General features: G+C 38.8%; 1 protein-coding gene across 2 annotated transcripts in view; it reads right to left on the bottom strand.

Annotated features, from left to right (window-relative positions):
- Positions 1-23,127, bottom strand: part of LOC110843122 — a 69,774-nt gene that overhangs the window by 26,843 nt on the left and 19,804 nt on the right. For both annotated transcript variants that reach the window (XM_035857078.1, XM_035857075.1), the window contains exon 3: positions 4,575-4,915. In XM_035857078.1, coding sequence (XP_035712971.1) covers positions 4,575-4,915 — 341 coding nt within the window. The remainder of the gene's footprint in view (positions 1-4,574; positions 4,916-23,127) is intronic.

Below are 23,127 nucleotides of genomic sequence, written 5' to 3' on the forward strand. Positions count from 1 at the left end.
CTCAGTTTGGAGTAGAAATCTCCTCTGAATGCATATAATGAATTAAATAAATGCAATCCGTCCACAGCACAGTAGGAAATTCCTTCCTCCGTGTGCGATATGTGCAAGACATGCCAAATTTTCCTGTGCATCGCCACTAACAGGCGACTTTCATTACATTTATGTATTAGTTCGAGTTGTCGACGACAGTCAAGAAAATGCAGGAAAGTAGAATTGGAAGCAATAGGAGCAATATACTATGGTCCAACATTCTGTCAGGTTTCGAACCGGGGGGTGAAAGCACATAGTGTCGTCGTAGTGGATTCATTTGTATTTCTTACGACTTGACCAGTGCATGGTAATATGCGAAGAGAGAAAGCGCCAAGTCATGTGTCATATGTGAGGTGTGTGTTGTTGATGATTGGTCATGGTGGCAGCTGGTCTGCATTACCATCATCCAAGCCGACTTGAACACTGAGCTCCAAGCAGCAAGCAAACATGTGCCAACATTTAGAGAACAACTTTCACCACGTCACCACCATCACCACCGCCTCCTCCGCACTATACGCTCGTCCCCTCTCATCTGGAGGGTTCTTCTCGGCCAAATCATGCATTTGAGCATATTTTCTATACGAACAATTTCACACTTTTTTCATTTCTCTCTCGTTTATTGCTCTGTTCATCCTTCGAAATTTGAAAAATCAAGGCCGATGGCTAAGCGGACTTTCACTCCAGTTGGTGATCGTGCTCTCGAAAGTTTACGTCGAAAGTCATGGTGTGAATAGATTGAGCTAGTGGGTGCGGGTTGAGTGAGCAACACAAATGGGTCTTCCGAGATTATTCGAGAGAAAAAGTTGATAGATCCAAGTACAAATTCGGAACAGATTTGGTTTGAATGGAAATTCGAAATATTATTGAGAGGCTTCCATCCCGCTGCCCCAGCTTTTTAGATCAATGGCTTCTCTTGGTGCAAAGCAGCATAGGCATCGCTATACAAAAGCACACATATGTCTAGACGCTGCATGGTGAAGTTTGAGATTTTTGATTTCAACTTCACTCAAAATGGACAAGACGGTGATTGAGAAGAGAGCAGAAAAATCACATCCATGTCGTGTCTATCCGGCACTATTTCGAATCATCGTATTCACCACAAGTCACTCGTGAGAGGAGAAGACGAGACAGGTTGTGTTTTCTCAAGTGAAAGGAGACCAGTGCGTCCGTTGTGTATCATTGTTAGTACGGATTAGGAAATCAGAAAAAGAAGAGAGAGAGAGGAAATTGGCAGAGTGGTCTCTCCGGATATTGCCTCTGTTTGTCATCATCCACTCCCAGCACCACCACCCTCTCACAAAATAACATCTCACACAAACCAAAGAAATATCGTGTGTTTTGTGAGAAGTGCGAAACAAGACCAAGAATTGTCCCGACACGTCACTCACTCACTCACTCGAACAACAACATGATTTCCAATTCAAAATTTAAACATTGGGAAATATAAGTATATTCAGCTCTGGGCCCTTATCTTGACCACAATTGTCAGATTCTGGAATATTAAAGCTCAAATTTTTGTTTGTCTGTCAACAAATAATATTCATAAAAAACGCTTTTCATATGGAACCTGCGTACAATCCTGCATACTTACATAAATATGTGGCTATGAAGCTATGTACATATGCACATACTTTTAGATACGTTTATATAGTATTGCGATCATATTGAATCAGGAAATTGCAAAAATGAAAGTCCATATTCATGTTCAAGAATTTGGAACCTTTTCTTGCTGTTTATTTAGAACTTTGAGACTTCCATACTACCGAGAAAGGACGAAATACCACTTTTTCAGAAATCCTTGATACAGATAATGCATTCAACAATTTTTATCCATCTTTTTCGTGTGATCATGATCCATCCCCCAAATTGAATAGTGAACAAGATTCCTTTTCATTCCTCATGTGTACGTATATTTAAAGCAGTGGCGCTTTTTCCTCCAATATTAGTGTGACTCAAATGGCGAACCAACAAATTTCAGTACTTTGGAGCATATACTTTCAGTGTGCTAAGGACATTTTTTTATTTCTCGTCCATATTATATTATAAAAACCTTTTCTGTAGATGGGAGTTGACAGAGTTGAAAGAAATCTCATTTACTCGTTGTGAATAGAGTGAATTTTTACACTCACTCGAAATTTTTACAAGACGTATGTATGTAACATTCGAATGATGTGACTATGCGGATCATAGCACTCACATGATCTCATGGCAATGTATGTAGGTGCTTTAAGAATACATATTTTCAAAGTTAAATTTATACTAGATTATGAGTGAAGACGAAACTATTTTTTGGCAAAAATCCTGAGCTAAAGTCTCAATCACAAATTAAATCTATTTACTTTGAAATGCCAAGATGACCAAGGATCGACCGTGCTGTAGCCTGTAGATCTAATTCTGGGATTTCATTCCAATACAACATGCGACTGTCTACATAGACCCTCCTGCTTTCCGCTTAGAAGATAAATACAGAGTGCGAACATACATCTTCCAAGATTGATTTGATTTGAAATAGAAAAGTGGAAAAGAAATGCTTCGAGGTCCTATTTCATTTCAGCAAATTCGTTTTCTCTTTTCGCTTGGAGAATTTTTACACCTGGCGAAATTCCCCTTCCATCCATCCAAATTCATGAATTTCCTTTACAGCATAGAATTGAGCCATCACAATTCGTATCTCTGAGGGGAACTCGAACCCGAATAAGCCAGCACAAGCAATATTACTTTGCTGACTTGTATTTTAACTTGGCACACCTTCTCTTTCTTATTCGATAGAATGGCAATAAGTAGTAGCCTCTAACATTAGAGAAATGAAAATTGGTCAGAAATTATTTCCCCAATTTGTAGATTGTGAGTAGTTAGAGTAGGATCTTGGATAATTAGAATTAAAATATTATTCTAAACTTTCATCCCATCATCTGTGCATGCGTACCAAAGGCTGAAGCTCATTAGACTTGGAAGTTGAAAATAAATTGCAAAATATTTTGTTTTTCATTACTTCCTTCTAAGCATCAACTTTATAAATAGAACATCTTATTTAGTTTGGAGTTTAAACTTTTCTTTTCCTTACCTTTTTAAGATCTTTTTTATGGAATAAAGGTAAGACAATCAGTAGTGGGTAATGTAAGTAGGTGGTAGGCAAATGTAATTGAGCTGGGGAAACGATGATAGCATTTACTACAAAACATTAATATCATCATCACATAATGGTAAAAGTTAAATTTCAATTTTGAACAGAAAACTCATATGTTGGTTTCTAACTTTCCTAATTGCAATATTCGATTGATCCTTAATCAAGGCGAAAAAGTTCACAACGTTCGCCCTCGTGAAAGCCCACATGCTCAGGTCTTGCTCGGCTATTACTACATATTTACATTGCTGTCTGATGATTTCCAATTAGCAAAAACTATTCTAAAAAGCGAATCATTAAAAGTTACTTAGCTCATCTCATTTAATAGAGCACTTCTCCGCCTCGATTTGTTTTGAGGCCTGTTGAACTGATGATCAGTCTACATGTAAACTTTCACTTCTCTCACTTTTCTAATCACGAATACAAGGAACGGGGCATGCAAATTTGCGCTACCTCTGCCAGACTACCGTCGCTACCATGATTCATTTACCAGCCATGTTTTGAAGGGAAAAGAAATGGAGAAAACGGGAGGAACCGCGTACGTATGGGAGTCGAGTTATAATGATCCCAATAACGAAGGGTTACGGAACACTTATTCCTTGCCTCGCTGCCTCTGCTCCATCCAAGTTCTAAGGTTTCGCCAATTTTCAGATAAAGGTCTTTATTGCATTATGCCCTTTGTACTTTTCACATTACGACAAAAGTCAAGTGGATATATCACATAATTCCCCACAACCAGTCACCCATGGCCATCATCCGCACACCGATATGGGAGTATGCAGGACGCAGGAATGCAATGTCAAAAGTACGCACTTAGTGTTTGAAAAATTATCAAGATATTTGTAATTTATTGCGGATTTTTCTGTTTGAAAAGGGACAATTTATACCAACTACATTCCACTTATAAGACCAGTATCCGCTCCTTGAGCAGCCCCTCAATACGTCTCATACATACCTACCACACGTATCTATGTATGTGCTCCCTTATACGTACATACATACATGCACACGCACGTACATATGTACATATACGATGTTCCATTAGGAGCATCTTCTCTCACTTTCACCATTGGAAGGAAGGGAGTCTTGGCGTGCATACGAGATGAGATGGGAGAAGGACGGCCTAAACTGTCCCAAAACTTGCTCCCATCTTAGGAAAAGAGAAGGGAGGAAAAGTTTGAATAGTTTTATGATTTAAGAAGTTTATCTAAATTATGTATTGCGTCCATTACGATGCTGTAGAAAGTCACCAGATTTCCGCTCAAGTGAAGCTGTTCAGCTCCACTCCAACATGAGAAAAGTTTTAAGCGTCTTCTAATGAGTTTTACGGCTCTTTATGCCTAAATAACAAATGTTGCGCTCGTTTATGATGAGATGTGATAAGTAGCTAGCATGAAAATTAGTCAAGTTATTTTCTTACCGTGACTCCATCTCCGGCGTTGCGAACTTGGCATGGCAGCAAAGCGTTACTCTTGAACTGCGCTCTCACTTCCGTCCAATTCTGCGTGGTGAAGGGATTGTTGGACGATGAATTAATAAAATTTATCAACGACGGCGTGGTGTTCCCGGTGGGGAGGGCCTTCCCAAGTCCTTGCTGCGTCGGCAGAATACCGGACTCTTTCCCACCAGCGGCAACCTTTATTACAGACTCGAAGCCTGGTCCTCGAACCTGGGAGGATATGGAGGGGAGTGACTTTGATGACGTCGTGGTCAATTGGATTGAAGTTGGCGTTGGTGCTGAAGTCGAATTGCCCACTGAACCTGCAATATTACAAACAATTACTTTTTTGTGTTAAGTGCAATCGTGCATAAGATAAATTCATTCGTTTGTATGGAACAAAATGTTTAAAAATACTGAATTTGGGTCTCAAAATAATACTAATAAAGGGAAAACCACATCAATCATAATGAGTCACCAACCTCGGGTACATTTGTTGTGTAAATATCGTTGGGCTTTTTAAGAGTTATCAACTCTTTATTCTTTTTATCTTGGAGGTCCATTTCTTTTTTTAAGGCGCATGTTTATGTTTTCATAAAAGTGGACAATGTATAACGAGACAAAGATGGAAAAGACAACACGATCAAACCCTTTTTGCTATAGAGCTGAAAAACAGCAACGCTAAAAGTAAAACAATGTTTTTCTTGACTTTTCCACCAGAAAAAATGGATGGACGAAGGTTTCTAATAACAAACTGTCCTGTTTTCCTTCTGGCATGGTGCAGCATGCGGAATCACTTCTAGCTCTTTGTCCTCCGATAAAAGATGACCATGTCGGGACATCACAAAAAGTGACGTCACTCGGACACAAAAAAGTTTTTTCCTCGACCCAGTACATGCATCTCTGTATTTTCTTCTTCTTTGCCAAGTAAAAAATAAATTGAAATTACTTTTGTTCCACTAAACTCATCATTCCAAGCACTATTTGTTTGCAAAACAGTGAGTATTTTGAAGTCATCTAACTATTCATTCCCTCGTTAAAGCGCATCCATAACTTAATAAAATGAAAACTGGGGAACATTTTTTAGAAAAATTTTGCTTTTGGTAGTTGGAAATCAAAAAGTTGGATTAAAAAAATGCTCGCATTCGTGTGTGGGAGTAGTGCTTAGTGTAATGTCGTTGGCATTGTGTCCTCAAGTCTGTGGAAGACTCTGGGCAGCAGTTTAGTTAGTTTTCTAATTCAGACCATGCCCGTGATGACAACGTGCCTCTTGGTCTGTGAGGAGCCAAGAATGAATTAAAATGGGAAGGAGTCTCTCTCTCTCTCCATCCCACTTGTCTGCTGCAAATGGCCATACACACAATACATATGGTTGTTAGCTGCTGGAAGGAATATAATGATTGCTCCTCTTTCTCCCTCCTTCGTCTTATCCCAGATATATTGCCCGGACGCCTTTGCATGAATACAAAGATAATAATATTATTACAATGTTACACAGCACATCTCTGTTACAAAAGACAAGATTTAAACCCCATTCGGAGAAAACAGGCCAGAAGTTGGGACGCCTAAACTGTCGGAAACGAGAAGTCAAGTCGGCCCAGCTCCGTTCCACAAAAGACATTGAGAGTTCATGAGCTTGCCTTCGCATTGCTTTCTCCACGCTCTCAGACACTGCAGCAGTCCATCCCAACACTGACAACATGCTCTCGGCTGCTGCTGGCCAAATAATTCCCGTTTCATTTGCCATCCTCCACGACTCGTTGTCTCATCAGGAATGTTCTATTGGGCGAATCTTCCCTGCACACATACGCATCAGAGTCATAGGCCTCAGTAATAGTCGAATTATCTTTATTTCGTGAACAGCCATGCGGGTTGAACTTTTCATCTCAAAAATAGCTTGTTCGGTAATGTTCGATTACATATGTACATATTTATTGTCCAATTGCAATATAATTTTATACAAAATAAGTATTTCCTTCTTTGTCAGATACTTTTGGCTAAACCATGGTTGTTGTTCAAAAGATTACACATGTAGGTCATGCCCAAGACAGAATGCGTTTTCAAAGACGAAACTGATTAGCAGAAGGCATACTTATTGCCACTCTTGGAGTACAATTTTGTGTAGGTATATGTACATAACATACGTATAAATATTCTCAGCCACATCTTCGAGTGTGACCCTATAGAGAATCCGAAACATTGCTCAAATAAATCTGCCAGTATTTTTGTCACTCAGCACAACCACGTCATTTCCTGTTGCAATGGTCCAAAAATAAAAATAATGATAATAATAGCAAGAGACCTGAATATGTCAGATATAGAAATATTGATTCTCGAGTCCCCTTTTCTAGCTTTTTCTAAGATCAAACACTGAGAATCTGACCAAGCTAACAATTGCATTGGTTGGGGCTCAGTTAGGTTCACAGTTTCCCGTATGAAACTTTTGCTGCGTGCCTGGATATAAATTTTAGGACAAAATTTTGTTGCAGTGTAAATAAGAAAGAATGTGCAAGTCGAGTCACACAATTCCCATTAAGAGCAAGAGTAACCTCAGCTGTATATTATCGCACGACATTACTCTCCAACACCTTGTTGTACGCCTCTTATTGAGAAGGAAAACTCGAATCTTTGGGTGAAAGTAGTGGAGGACATGGAACGTGATGGTGTACGAGAAACGAGAAATTGACAAAACGTCAAGTTGATGAAGGTGTCATAAGCGACATGGGACTTAGTTGGCTCGAAAATGAGATATTGCGTTCCCTCGTGTCGTCCCGAATTTCTCTCCACTTTACAACTTGAGAATACTGATATTTTTTATGAAAAGTAATTTTTATTGCACTGCATGTTGTTTGGTGAAACCCATATGCAAAAACACACAGATTTGTAAATTTTCTACTAAATAATCTTAAAAATACACACGTTATCATCCGTCAATATTCGTCATCTTTATTGAATCGACCTTGAGTTTCCGTAAAACGTATGTAGCAAATAGGTACTGTGATGATTAATAATAAAAAATATATAAAAATTGGAATTAAAAATGCCGATTCTCACACTCGCCAGGCTTCCAAACGCCTTGAATTATCTCCTCGGGTTAGACAAATTTTCTCTTCGCAGATCAAGATAAAATCTAGCTGATGATTAGTTTCCGGTGAGAAAACAGTTTAGTAATACCTTGAAATTAGGGAAAGCAAAGTTAGCGAACGAAATACATTGAGAAATTGTCAGGAGCCTCCGGTAAGTACGGGGTTGGATGTTTTTGTTGTGTCGTTAGTGCAAGGAGTGGTAAATACCTTCACCCAGAGGGACTCGAGAATATATGCGGGCTACCTTATTTGGGCAAAGTGGCTGACAACGATAATGGTAGGATGGAGTAAGAGATGGTATGTCGTGACAAGTAATGCCACAAATGCCAAAATAAACGGGAATCATTAGTTTAACCCCGGAAAAGTGTGGGTCTCTGGGGATTAATATAACACACAATTGGAAACCTGGCTTCCCAGTTTTCCTTAAACACGTCCTCCGGCTCTAACTGTGAGGAGATGAGGTAACGAGAAGAGGACGGATATCGGCTAGTGCTTCGATAAGTTGCTCGCCCAGGTTCGTTATTTTAAGCAACGAATTCTTGAGTCCTTATATTTTACGGCGTACGTCCAAATCTACACACGTCGACCCCACTTTCTCTTTTATCATTTTTACTTTCACTCAGCTGCAGCATTTTTGTGGTGTAAGCACAATTGACAAGTTTTTTAAAAAGACAGTTTCTCTCGTTGATTAGGTAAATTAGTGCTTGTAGCTTATAGATTACTTGGATTATATGGATCTTAGGATTAGTAATTAATAAGGTGTGTGTGAAGCATATGGAATTTGGTTTTCACAATATTTATCGTATTTATTTTATTTAAATATAAATTATGTTGCGTATTGTATGTATATTTATATCAATTAGCTAACAAGATAAGACATACTGAAAATAGTACAAGACAAGCCAAAACTCTTTTAATGATTTTTCTGCTCTCCATATTTATTGTTTGTGTTATGAATTATTATTTAATCAGAAAGATAATTAATTCAACTCCGGAAAACAATACTTGATGCAAAAGGCTGAATCTCAGTTTGTGTGAATGTAATTTATAAATCGCATCAAGACAACTTAGCGGATACTAAAATTAGAATCTGGAATGATTTTTGTTGCTAGCTTGTGTTTTTATCTGGAAGAACAATCGAATCATTTCTGACAACAGGCGTATAATAAACATGGCAGAATGGTTTGGGTCGGTACATGATCATAAATTTCGCGAAAAGAAACTCAATTGCTAGCCGGAGGAGCACAAATAGTGCTTTTGCTCCCTGCAGAATAGAAAGTGTTGGTTTCTAGATGAGCTCATAAAATCTCAAGAGTTATGGGTAGCATTAACTCACAAAAATGGGCGTTATTCTGTTTTAATTGTTGGCTGGATTTTCTCAGAAAGGTTTCATGCCACGTATGTGTGTTCATAGGTGTATAGCGAACCTTATGATAAAATTATTGCCTTCTTTAAGCACGCAATGATTTTGTACACTCGAGAGTATCACATTCTAACAGTAACAACATATTATGGTTCCGAACCTGGGAATGACCCTTGTCCCTTTCAGGGGGATTTATTTATCTACGTTGAGTCTACGGCCGCTAAAGTTTGTTTTTCTAGTTTTCAGAGGAGCAACAAAATACGAGCGTGTCAAAGTATATAATGACAGATTACCTTTCTCAGTGTCGTAATAAAACTTTCAAAGACAACTCGTATACAATGAAGCCTGTCGTGACTCCATCTTGTTCTTACTTATTCTGGACGTTATTTTTTAGCTCTAGCTGCACATCTGTTGACTGCATGTCCGAGTAAAAAAACTGTAAAATCCTGAGACTTATGAACAAGAGTAATGTGCGTGTTGATGGTATCCAATTAAGCAAGGCCGAGGTTGAGCTGGGCCTCACGAGATGACGAGCTGAGAAATCATCGTGACCATTACAAACTCCACGGGAGGTGTCCATACAATCATCATGACTTTCTGCTTTCACCTCGACGAATATCTGGTGATTAGATATGGTCAGCTACACAATCTTTATGTTATACGAATGTGTATGGGGTAATATGCTTAAATGCACCCACATATTTATGGACAGGCATAAACATATTAATGCAATATTAAAATATATATCAAGGCAGATCTTACTGATAAAACTTGACCCTTATTGCAACCCTAGATATCTTATGGTTTAAACCATCCACGCAATTGAGTTGGAAAGGCACGAAACCGCAGTGAATGTAACAAAATCCTGATGGAACAGATTTCACAGCCAACCAGCCGGATGTGTCAAGCTTGAATAAATTAGGTCATAATGTTGAAGTGAAGGGTTTGGTTCAGCGAATTTAATTCATTTATATACGTTGACCACACTAACCTGCACTGTCTCAAATATCGCCAACATCAACGATTTATCTGTCATCCTCAAATTCATGCCTGGTTTACTACGCCCACTTTCCTTAATTGTCAGTTTTACAAATTTCTCATTACATGCTTGTAAATTACGTGCAAATAGCCTACAAATTTGAATTCTGGGAAATGTGCACTATATGTCATCATTAATATTTACTTAACAAAGTCCAACACAACCATTTCAAGTTATACGTGGGCAACAATTCAATATTTCACGATTTGAGCGGTCATTTCTGAACATCGTGAGGAGAGCTAAATGACCAAGCATGAGGGAAATAAAATTAAAATTGAACAAATTAAACCGTTTGTTTTGGATCAAAGCCAATGCGAGTGAAATTGGTGTACTTTAGTTCTGCACATGGTCCGACGACTATGTCGGAAATATGCTGAATTAGTTTGGCAGCGAACATACTCTTCCTCTCAGCCTTTCTCTGATGCTGCGAAGAGTATGTAATCAGCTTTATTTGTATTTTCGAAACAATAACGTATGCATACAGAATCCCCACAAAAGAAAGCACAATGCTACAAAAGGATTACAGAACAAATCTCACACACAAAGTGTACAATTACCGTTCCATTTATAGGTTTTAATTGCGTATTCCGCTTAACAGTGCAGTCTTGATAAGCTGGCAATAGAAATTCGTTGATAATAATTGTTATTGTTTCTTTAATTCGCTTTGTATTTACATATGTCTATTGCATCATATTACAGGCTGCTATTTGTGTACATACATGCTTTCTTTTAGTACTTGGGTTGGTTGATCTGACCTTAAAAATCATAAATGTACCCTTTGACATCGAAATTATTTTCGGTTATCAAGTAAAAGCCACATTGATTTGATTGCAATACGCTTCTATAGATAGACGACGACACAGTGATAGGACTAACTTGAACTTGTAGTTGTGCATGATGGTAACATATTCACGATTCACGGCACCATTGTACACGCGTCGTCGGAGCGCCTCTGACTGCCTCTCATCCTACACTTACTCAAATATTTGAATTCGCCATCTATTTTATCTCAAGTCGCGTCACTAATTGAATTAAATATGGGGATGATTCGATGTTGAGCTAGAAACTTGATTAAATTATTGACTTGAACTGGATTTGTATTTGCGAACTTGTGTGGAAGCTATTCATATGTGGACTGCACGAGCAGAAAACGTTCTATCATCTCCAGTTACAATGGATAAATAAATATGTATGTGGGCAGCAGCAGAAGAAGAAAGGTCTATCCATCGTATAATCAATATGTACAAAGGCTAGATTAGAAATATTTGGTATTTGATTGAACAACTAAAAGTACTATTTCTGTACTTCATAAAAGTTCCCATTTTAACTTAATTCGTTGAAGATAATATAATCGGTTATCCATCTCGGGAAATTCAATTATTGAATTATGTATCCTTTCATTTCATTTGTGATCTTCAAGTGGTGCTTTGATATCAAGAACACATACATAATAGCTACAGATAATTAATTTTAACAAATAACAACTTCTTGCATGATCAATATATGTACGTTGTAATTTTACAGAAACTCAATTATAAATAAAATGGCAGGTGTAACTCGCTTGTAGCTTAGTCATTGTATACTCATTATCTTTGTTTCTTGTAAAAGAGCTATCATTCTTGTGACTTTTACATATAATTTAAATCTTGGGAAAGACCAGGGGAGTTATAATATAAACTTTATAAGTATTACATAATTACAGAATTATCCATCCATGAAAAAAACTTTCGCTTCTTGACTAGAGACAAAAATATATTAGGAGGCTCAAACATTAAATTTGCACAACACGATAGAAAATATATTCGGTTTCCCTTTTCTTTCGTATAAAAAGTTCGGTGGATGATGTTGATTTTGATGCGTGGGTAGTTCAGGGCAGGGATGCATTTTGGCTTCTAACTTCTAGATGCATGACTTACATACTTTGTTTTCTGGCTCTGTGGAGTTCATGAAGGGGTTTATGAGGGAGGAGGTCATCACATTCGCCGGTGGGACTTGAGATTTGCAAGTTTTGAACTCCAGCAGCTGACGTGACTTTGGTTTTAGGAAGAGAACGCTCACCCCTTCCCACAAAGCAGTTTTAGTTATTTATGGCCCTAACTGCCAATAAATGTAATTAATTACTCCCCAGAGAAACGATATGGCAGTGTAAGGAAAGTGAAAACAGAGGACTTTATTTTAGGAGACAACGTAAGATGTTGTTTAAGATGAATCAGAATATTTGGTTGATTTTCGATTTGTAGCTCTGTAAAATACAGTATTTGAATGTGTGGAATCGGGAATTTTCATTACTTTCAAGTGCCCGAATTTACCAGCTTCAGTGTCAAGGATTTGTCAACATGAAGTCCTACATCTTTGAATAATCAACTTGAGATTTATCTTAGTCTGAGTGCATGGAGAATTGTTTTTCCTCGGCACAATGTTGGTCAACTTCTAACATCGAATCTTGGAACATGTTTCGCATCAATCACAGCTCGGATTTTTTGCCTTTGATTGATCGTCTAAATGTCTTGTAACAAAGGCTAATTTGGTAATGGCTAACAATACCAACAACTTCTTACAAGTGTGTCATGGCAAGGTTTTATGTAAGTACGTAACAAATGATTCAGGTAGCATTTCTCTAGAAAATCACACCATATGTAACGTGGTGCAAACGAACATATTTACCGTGTTATGAAATTTGCAGAGCAATTAATTCGCTATTAATTATGTACAAACACATTTAACGGTGCATAATTAACGAGTTTGTGCGTTCTGCGGGTATCTATTAATTTGGTACTCATACATGTGTGTACACCCCAATTTTCTCCACAGAATTGGGCTACAAGTCATTTTAAATTTATGACGAGGATTTCTTTAGACGATATTGTACACACATCACCACCACATTGGAAACCTCACCACCACTCATCTGTAATCATGAAAAACAGACCGCCCCATTCTACATGGTGTTTTGAAAATTGCATCCCAACGGTTAAAATATGGCAATAAATCGCACCGTGACAATATCAACCGAGTTTAAGGTCCCACTTCCAACTATGTGGGTCGACCTCGTTACTTGTTCTGCTGGCGAGAGAGAGATATTCCATCCATTCGCAGATAGATCCTCGAGGGGACTTGGACCGAATTTGGATTTCCAGTTTGTAAGTGCAATATTGGGTGAAAGTGTAGTTTCAGTTGGCAAGATAGGTACCCATGTCCTCCACATACACGCTCTGCCCTCTCCCTCTCCTCTCTCCTCCCGAGTGATTTACTACCAACTCAACTCTGCTCCATCCAGCCCGATTTCACGCAGCCAAAAAACTTATTCCTACATGTAGAGCAACTATTTAGAAACGAGGTATGTATGGGAACGTTGTCGTCATACACGCTTTGTCCGCCTCGATATTACTCTTGGCTATGACAGGATGTATCTTTGTCGTCTCGGTGTGGATGCAATATTGAAAGTGGTTGCCGATATCTGTATTGTTGTTCCGACTCGTATTGACACCAAGGAAGGCGTGTAAGAAATCGCTATCTATACCTTGACTCTCCCACCCTCCAGTAATTCTCACTTGCTCGAAAACAGCGAGATGTGCATTAAGACCTACATATAGACTGACATAGTGAATGCGTACTTAGTTTTCGTTTCATGAGCAAAAGCAGACAGTAAGCGAAGCTCGACTCAATCCGTTGGTCCCACAGGGTCCCCATTTATTTATAGTAATAATACATTATGGACGCATAAATCTTTGCCAAAAAGTGCACCCCTGTCCTCCCTTTGTCTACGCCTCCACGGAGACATATCCAATCTGATTCTACTGTGTTTCTGATTGTGCTGTATGATTTTTAATCATGTAAAGAGATCCACGCCAGAAATTCGTAGAAGAACTTTGCCTACTTGATTTCATCCATTTTCAGCTTCTTTCACATTGCGATACCCACGACGTGGTACGTGTACTGAGACTTTTGTTTTGAATTGAGTATGTAAAGAGGCGGATAAGGGAAATGGACTGAAAATTGAAAAATTGTGAATACGAAAAAGGAGTTTTGCCTGTGCTTAAATTACTATATTTTTTAGAAAGCTTGCATTTTCCACGATTATTTAAAGAGTATGAGAAACATTATCGTTATATAAACGTCAGTAAAATTCATGGTTATCGTTGACCCAGCAAGGAAAGGTAATAAATACATAAATTCCTCGAATTTTCCAGTCTGAATGTGAAGTTCAATTTTTCTCCAAAATTCAAATGTCCTCCAATTCGGCTAGACGCGCGTACCCTTATTGCTCTTCACTTAATAAATCGATGAATGATAACGGAAAGTGAAGGTAAACTTGACCAAAATGGTGCGCAATATTCGCCAACTGGAAAAGTTTAAGTCCAACGAGCAGTGTGTGGCAGGACTGAGTTGGAGAAAATTCCATTGAGAATACCTAGCGAATTGAGACTCGTTGAATGGCAGAGAGAGGAAAAGTAAGTCCTGGTACGTCCTCTGCCAAGACGGCCACAGATCGAAATCGTGGGAAAACCTCACTACTTTAAGTTACGAATTCTTAGAAAGTCTCACTTAAATCCACGAGGAGACAATATATTGCTGAATAAAGTAAGTGCAGCGATGCAAAAGCACCGGTAATGCATGCAGTGAGATTCAGCCATTAAACTAAATAGTATATTTATGACCAGGAAACCTCAACAACATTGCTTATCTCCTTCTAAGGCCACCCTGCCGACACTGACACCATTTACGCCACCGTCGCTAAACCCACCGCTGTCTTGCCACGCCACTTTTCTTGTGGCCCTCTCATGTACTTTCGCTCCTGAGAGATAATCTTATTTGCTGCACTTTATGGGCCGAGAAGACATAGTGCTTCAAATGTATTTAAATCCACGCTCTCCAGATATTTACCACTTTCTCCACGCCTTCGTTGTTCCGTAAAATCTTACCCCTATTACTCACTGAAATATGTTTTCCTAAGAAAAATGCTTATATGCAACTCTTGTCGATCGCATCAAATTGAATTAATTGAATAAATCAAATTTTTATTGTATTTATCGGTAGTTGAAAATTCCGACAAATCAAAAGACATCTATTGAAATGGTTTTTCAAAAAATTATGATATTTTGCTCCAAATTCTTATTGTTTAATCGACGCTCCAGTGCGTTGACTCAATCTTTAACGATTGTTTTATTTGTAGCTTGTTATCCCAACATGTAACTATTAAGTCATTCGTTTTCTGTAACTTAAGAAAGTGAAATTGCTAAATGATTTCATCGAAATTTCTATTTTGTTAACAACGGTTTTTCCACAGATTTTAACCCCAAACTATCCACACTTATACACGGATATTTCATGAAGTTCACTGCACTTCGTAAAATAGTGAACTGATGTGCAGCAGAAAACCGAAATAATAACTCAAAATATGAACATAGTTTGTGCAACGAAAGGACTAATGAACCGCACAAAAATTCAACATACAACTACTAGCTAGCGTCAAAAACAGTTCAAGACTAAACTCGTGGATTCTTTGTTTCCCGTGCTTCAGACCATCATTCCAAAGCAAAGAAAAAGAGTTGGCGTCGTATTTCATCTCGTGTTTTTGCTTCGCTTTGCATAGTAGGCAATCAGAGATAATAATATTATTTGCGCCGAGAACCTCATCTAATTGGGTAAACAATTTAATAAAATCACACCACAGCATCTAAAATGAACATGTATATTCGTATATCTGCGTATGCACAGTGCAGAAGAAATAAGGTTCACACTAACCTAACGAGTTCACAAGTTTTAGGCATAAATTTATGGAATATGCCTCAGATTTGGCTATGTGGCTCTAACTTGGTCTTCCCTTACTTCTCAAGTCCTAGTTGTTTTGAAGCCTTGAGCTTCGGCTTTTCTCCTTGTCGTTGCTCTTTCGTGGTCCCGGCTTTGTCTCTAAAACTTGGTATGTGTACAAAATAGATGTGAGAGATAATAATTTGAGAGATTTATGCAAATTCGTGATCTAAGGTTAGAGCTACACGTATATAAGGCGTACACAGGGCGACTACACATATCTCAGATTTACAAGGAGAGTCAGGCCGGGTGACTAAAATAAGTAGAAAGGGCGGACAAAATTTAAGAAGTTGGAATTTATTTATGTAGATCACTAGATCTGTAGATAAGGCAAAAGGAAGTTTGGAAAGCAGGCTCCCTAAAAGTGGTCGTAATAAAAGTGGCCCAGCAACCCATAGTCAGACGTCTCCAGGCGCTTCGTCATTTCTCCTAATTTTAGCACTCCAACAATGGATACTTCTGGGAACGTGGCTTCATATCGTACTCGACGTGATATAATGGATGCCAACTAACTTTGGTCACAACTGTACAGCCCGTCCGTATACCATGAGAATTGATAGAAAGGCGGACGTCTGCAAGGGCTAAGCCTCTGCTGCTGCACTTGCTCATACTTGCCGTCGTCTCTCCTTGATAAGTAAGTACGCGATTTGAGCTCCCAAATTTAAGAGAATTTAACGACCACTTTGGCCCAATCTGATCAGAGAAAGCAAGCACCATACCAGCAGCCACTCCACGCGTGTAGTTCAGCAATTCCCTCTGCAGGATATACGGAGAGGACGGATGCCGTAAATTTCGTTAAGATTTGCAACATTCTCATGTCTCTTGATCTGTGCTTAGTCACTTGGAAGAATGCATAAATGACACAATAGAATACTAAGGAGGGAAAACGGAGTCTGTAATACACGATGAATGAGTAAGTGGAGGAGCTGCTCCTTAATTTGAAATTGTTGGTTTGGAAATTGTACGTTACTTCTTGAGCGCACATGGAATACTTTTCTCATATTTCACAAAATAAAGGATTGTACAAGGGGTAAGTAGACCATGAGTTTTCCTCCCTCAAGTTTCGTGAACAAAGTTGATATTGGGATCGACTTACGATTAATTTACCTTGTTGTTGGCAAGTGAAAGCAAAATAAATGAAGCATGTCGGCAAAATACTTGCTTTCCATAAGCAAACCTTCGCGTTCTTACTTTCCATAAGCGGATTACACGAACCGTTTAATTATTCTACGCACCAATCCACTCTTCATCATTCATCGATGACTCAGGATCCGTGTTAAAAATTAAAACTTTAGTAAACCGTACGTATGTACATACTTGTATGCAAGTAGTATGCACTGATACATCAGTATTCAGTGGTTTTATATGCGTGGGAAATATCTTGAACATGCCGTGCAAAGCTTGTTTCCAAATCTACTAGGTTTTAACATTTAAATGATTCAAACTAATTTTTGACAACTTTTTTGCAACATTGAGCACACGACCATTGATAAATTTACATATTTTCAGACCCAACGAATAATCCTCCAGTTGCACAGAAAATTGTATGCATACCCCGAGAGATGAACTTGAGTTTGATGGCCTGAAGCAAGTTTCCACCAGAGCTAATTCACCAGCAACGTTCCCAATGGCATTATAAATTCCTGATACAAAAGTTACATCCAAGTTAAGTGTGCGATAATGAAGATGAACAATGGGAGAGCAACTCATCCCCGCCATCCGCGATTATCTGAGCACAAAACAAGTCATGTCAAGAATTCCATTATTTTCTCTATTTATGATTCTTAACAACTCCAGCATCAAGCGACGCAGCCCAGGATCCGACTTCCCCACCCCCTCCATCGCATCGCCAGCTCCCATCCAAATTCCTCGGGAGAGTATCGGACCAAGAGAAAGCCAGCCTTGCCGCAACGTATTCCTCTGACGGAGCCAGCTCAGTGTGTGCATAGTCTTGCATTAGGAAGAGTTTATGAAAGTGGAAATGCCGAAATGGATGAAGTTAGTTACTGCATGCCACCACTAGTTCTGAACTCTTCCGTTCAAATGGCTCCTATTCCGGCTTGGAACTACGTGAATCTAATAAAATATAAACATTCGTTCTACATTTGTTTACTATCCTTCAGTTGTTACTTTGTAGGCGGAATCGGAGGAACGACATGCCTATCTTCTGCTGAACTATTGCGGCCCCTATGTAGTGAGTGATACGGGATAGAGTTCAGATTTCTGGAACACAGAGCAGCCAAAAGGGTGGCGTTATTTCTGGTGTTGGCTATCCGTGCGATTATAAATCTAAAGTCGTAAAGCAGACTTGTCTTCATTTTCCAAAAGTGGATCTTTCTTTCTTTATATCTCTCAGTTTAGGATTGTACTTTAGCGGCCCTCTCCTAACCTTCTCACTTCTTTAGGGCAGGCAGTTTGTTTGCACTCGCAGAAGAAAATTTTATTTGAGGTCACTTTGCAAATACTACTTTGCAAATATTGAGAACATAATGTCAAATTACAAAATGATGTAAATAAATTGAGTTAAGCAAGAAACGTCGAGATGCAGACGATGTTCCATTGAATTTTAATGGTTATGTTAATTTTAGCTCCAGCTCAACAGTGCATTTGGCTGATTAATTTCGTCATCACTGATTAATATTTCCGGAAAATATTCATGCAAGTCGAATCTATACTGATTATTGTATATTTATTTATGTATGCATACTATTCCTAGGTTCCTGTATGTATACTATCCTTCTTTACAGAATAGGTGTAGAGCGTTTTTTTTGCTCATGTTTATCGAGAGTGAATGCCAATTTGTGAACGATTGAGATCTACTATAACATACTTACTACTACCAGGGTTTAATAGTATTAACCCGGTTTCATAACATAATTGGGACCATACCATATTTGTCTTAAAAGAGTGTACAAAACAAGAAACCCCATATGTTGACTTAGGTTCCAGAGACGGACTTTCACTCCAAACTATACCGTAGAGATTATAAGGTCTCAATCGTTCACAAATTAGGGATCCAGTCTCAGTACTCGAGTAAAGTGCATTGCCGGATGCTTTTCACTCTATTGCGTATTTTCTTGTTCCCGTTTCAGCAAATGTTTCGACCCTAATTTAACCGGCGCCAATTTTCCTCTTGGAATAAAATGAAACTTTTATCTGGGAGAATAATTCGATATTCAATTATCCTTGTATGTTTGAACCCTTTTAGTGTCAACTCTCAATTGGCACTCAACTGGAAATGTTTGCCAAGTGACGGCGGCCTACAAATATAGTTTGTTTCCAGCTTTTAGTTCAGTAAAGCATGAACGTTAAACGCCATCCTCAATGATGACACATCTTATTTGATGGCACAACTAAAAAATGATGTCAAGAATTATAAAATTGACATCTAAGTATGTATTCTTATTCTTAGATATGTATCACAGCGTCAACTTGCTTGTTGTTTTGCGACCACAGCAGTTGTTTCAGCGCTGTTTTCTTTATCTTGCACATGTAATTGCACAAAACAAACAAATAGCTGGCATCCATCGCCTCAGTGTTCGGCCTTGACGTCACTCAATTGAAAAAAAATGTCTCCTTTGGTCAGTATTAGATTAAATTCAATGAAGCGAAGCTGTGTCCTTGGAGAAACCTTCACGGATAGAAAGTTCAATGGAAAGCCGCTTCCGGCGGTGCGGCAAAGGTACGACTGCCACAAGTAGAGAACTTACTTGGTCCAATATCTCCTTGTACTGGTTGAAGTGTGTCAAGCCTATTCCTATTATTACACTCATTTTATTTACGTCGTAAATATGCAATTAAAGGGCCAACTTTCTCCACTTTACTTTTCCATTTCATGAATACATACAGGAAGAGAGATGGTCTGGTGGATGATCTGATCAGATGTGGGAGTGTGATGTTGAAAACCTTGTGTTGCAAATTTTATGACTGTATGAGACTAAAGATAAGCACTCTTCTCGACTATCTCGACTCGAGGTTCTTCTCCAATAAATAAAACCACTTTCTTATTGCTCGCATACTAACAATACATCCATTCAACTGACTGAGGAGCTTTATAAATTTACTGTTTCCTTGCCCAATAACACTGCATACGGAACTGATGCTGGCTTATTCAACCTTCCGAACAAAAAAAAACTATCGAATCGTTTATGACATGACATGAAATGCATTTAAGCTGCTACCAGTAGTACATACACTGACTGCTCATTTGCTTTCTCAGGTCTTGCCACCACTCAGCATTTTTACTTCACAAGCAAGTTGGACTATCTTCTGCTCTCGGAAAATTCGAGATATTCCATCTTGCATTTTATACTCGTAATGTTAACAAGTTTGCCTTTCGAAGCAATTCAAGCGCCAAAAGTAGGACGCGTCCACTATTCCACTCCACTCTGAGCAAACATGCTAGGAAATCATATCTTTTGCTGAAATGTTTTATCCTTGAATTTAGAAAATAGCTCTTATTCTGCGATTTTAGTACACACGCACGTGCTGTATTTAATGAATGCCTTATGGCGACTCTTTTGCCTGCGTGGAAGTGACTCTTATGTATGAAGAATGGCAATGGCATTATCTAGAGCACGCTCAAAATTGTGTTCGTCTGCATCAGCTCTGTTGGTATATTGAGTATTGAAGAGAAGGAGCTCTTCAACTCACTTTTTCACCAGTTGGTGAAATGGCCTGGAGCAGGACAAGAAATGGAGAGACAGATAAGTTTCTTTAAGATGGTCGGATCATTGGATTGAAATCCTCCCTCTTTCCCTTCCCTTCTTAAAGCTATGTCATATCTTTTTCGCCAAAGTTGGATCACTGCTCCACCCGGAAAGCATTAGCTTGGTTTTTTTCTTTACTTTCCAGATAGTGGTGGTAGTAACGGCTATATTATATTTAGTACGCGTGTAGTATGCCCTATTTTGCACGATTTTCTGCTTTCCACAAACTGCCCTTCGCAGTTAGTACCTTTGCAGAGCTTTTCTTGGAAATAAGCTGTTTCACGAATGTACATGGACTAGAGGGGAATATAATAACGGCTTGATAGAAAAATAAATGGAGCACCTCCACTCCCAAGGATAACTTTACCAGTTTAAACAGTTTCTACTCTCTCAATAATGTTGGACGTTTAATGTCTCCCATGTTTCTATTTCAGGATATTTAGCCTTCCTTTTCATAAGGGAAATAGACACGGGAGGAGAAAGTGACCAAAAAATATACAGCACGTATTCTTGTAGATAACCCAACAATGCGTCTGTTCTCTGCATGAAAGCAACGTCTCCATATAAATCCCGTCAAATTATATGGCTATGCATTATTAGCCACCCAATCAACTCAACACATTGTTTATTACGACGCCCAATAAACAAAGTAATTGTGTAAAAAGGAATCCTGCAAGTCAGCAAAGATCTCGAAATATTAAAGCGAGACAAGATGTATATTCTCTAAATTGAAGATTGGAGTGGAGCAAGTAATTTATTAGAGATTCATTCTGGAGAAGAGGAGCGTTCTGCAGGAAAGTAAAGTAACGAGTGTACAATATATCTCACTGGAAAGTGTAATAGCCATGCAATCAGTGCGAAGTAGCTGTAATATTACACTCGCTTCACCCAAGATCGTGGTACAATATACAGTAGATATTTTTTGGCAGTCTTTTATAACCACCTCGGGAAATGGAAGGAAGAAATTAAGTAAGGAGGAGGCTCACGAACTTGACATTTCCTTTTTGCAAGGAGTGAATCCTCCAAGAACTCATCCACATCGAATCTCACTCACCCAGCAGCTCTTCAAAAAGGTAACCAAAATAAAGCCTTCTGAGCCGCCTTCAGTTCCATCCGCCGCTGAATGCCAGCCAGTTTGCAGGCTTTTTTGTGACTGACTGAGGAATTGGTGGTGGGTTGGAGAAAGTGCGGTGTGCAACGAGAGAATGTGGACGCCACTTGCTTTTTTTTTGCGCCGAGGACGACGACTACTACACCGTGTTGTCGATTCGCCCAACCCTTCCTCCTCTTGGCTCTCATGCTGCCGCTTTCCCTCTCAACAAAAGGACTCCATTCTCTCAGCTTTGTCAGCAATACGAGCGCCTTCCTAGCATGAGGAATAGTCTCCCCACTAGAATCTCTAGATGATGGGCGCAAGTTTAACCTCATTCTTCCCCTATTTCGTCTATATCTAACTTCTTTATAATCAAACCGGAAGAACATACACAAAAAGTATGCATAACTTGCTCAGTGCGGCCATCACGGCTGGAACTAAGGAAAGCATTGCATGTACGTATGTAAATAAGATGGCAAGTATATTTAATGAAATAAATAAGGGGCTATTTATGAACTTTTTATATACGCAAGAGGGATGAAGCTCACATGATTTGGTGGATGTGCTCATGCTATGAACAAAGGGAAGGTCTACAAAATTGCAGGGTACATAGTGTATGAGAGGTCCCTAAGAGTAACTAAATTTTTGTATAATAATATGTATTCAATAATTATTTATACTTTTTGAATAGGTACGTCAACCTATTTACTCGGCCAACTTGTGAAGTTAGACTAGCCCTTTGTGTCTAAGTTTATGACATGAATATTTTTTGAATTTTGTGTTTAGAGCAAGTAATTTAATGATTTGACGTGTTTTGCAAAAAATAGGTGGATAATGATGAAAATAACTCGTCAATTACATTAATACACACGTACATATGTATGATTTATGCTGATGTTATATACTAACGAATTATTTTTTAACCCCTGCTCAACCCCAGATGGGATACACACGAAAATGATACAGAGAACAAAGATTTGGCCTTTTTCATCATCTGTCCCCAATTTGAGATGAGCGACAAACTTGGCGAAGATGGAGACTATTGGCTGTCTCACAGAAAACTTGTATCGTCGTCGTCGTCGTATTGTGTTCCACAAGAACACTGTCTGTTTGGCTGGTCTGCCTACATACCTCGCAACTCTGAGGAGGAAGCGGTACGTACAAAGTACAAGTATACAAAGCCGTCAAAGTTTGAAAGTTTGGCTGTTACTGAGAAGATAACGTTAGATTACTATAACTGGAGGGTTTTCTTTCTTTTCTCAACTTCCTGTATTTCACTGTCTGCTGCTTCCTCAGTCCAGGTTTCACTTTACCTCTCCCACTGCATACCAGACCAAAGAGAAAAGTGCAGAGAGTGAGAGAGAAGGGTTGTCTCACATTGTTATTATCAACAGCAGGGAAAGCGAACTAGAGGGCCATGAATAGGTTACTTAG

Source organism: Folsomia candida, unplaced genomic scaffold, assembly GCF_002217175.1.
Source record: "Folsomia candida strain VU population unplaced genomic scaffold, ASM221717v1 Fcan01_Sc001, whole genome shotgun sequence".
Classification (NCBI taxonomy): domain Eukaryota; kingdom Metazoa; phylum Arthropoda; class Collembola; order Entomobryomorpha; family Isotomidae; genus Folsomia; species Folsomia candida.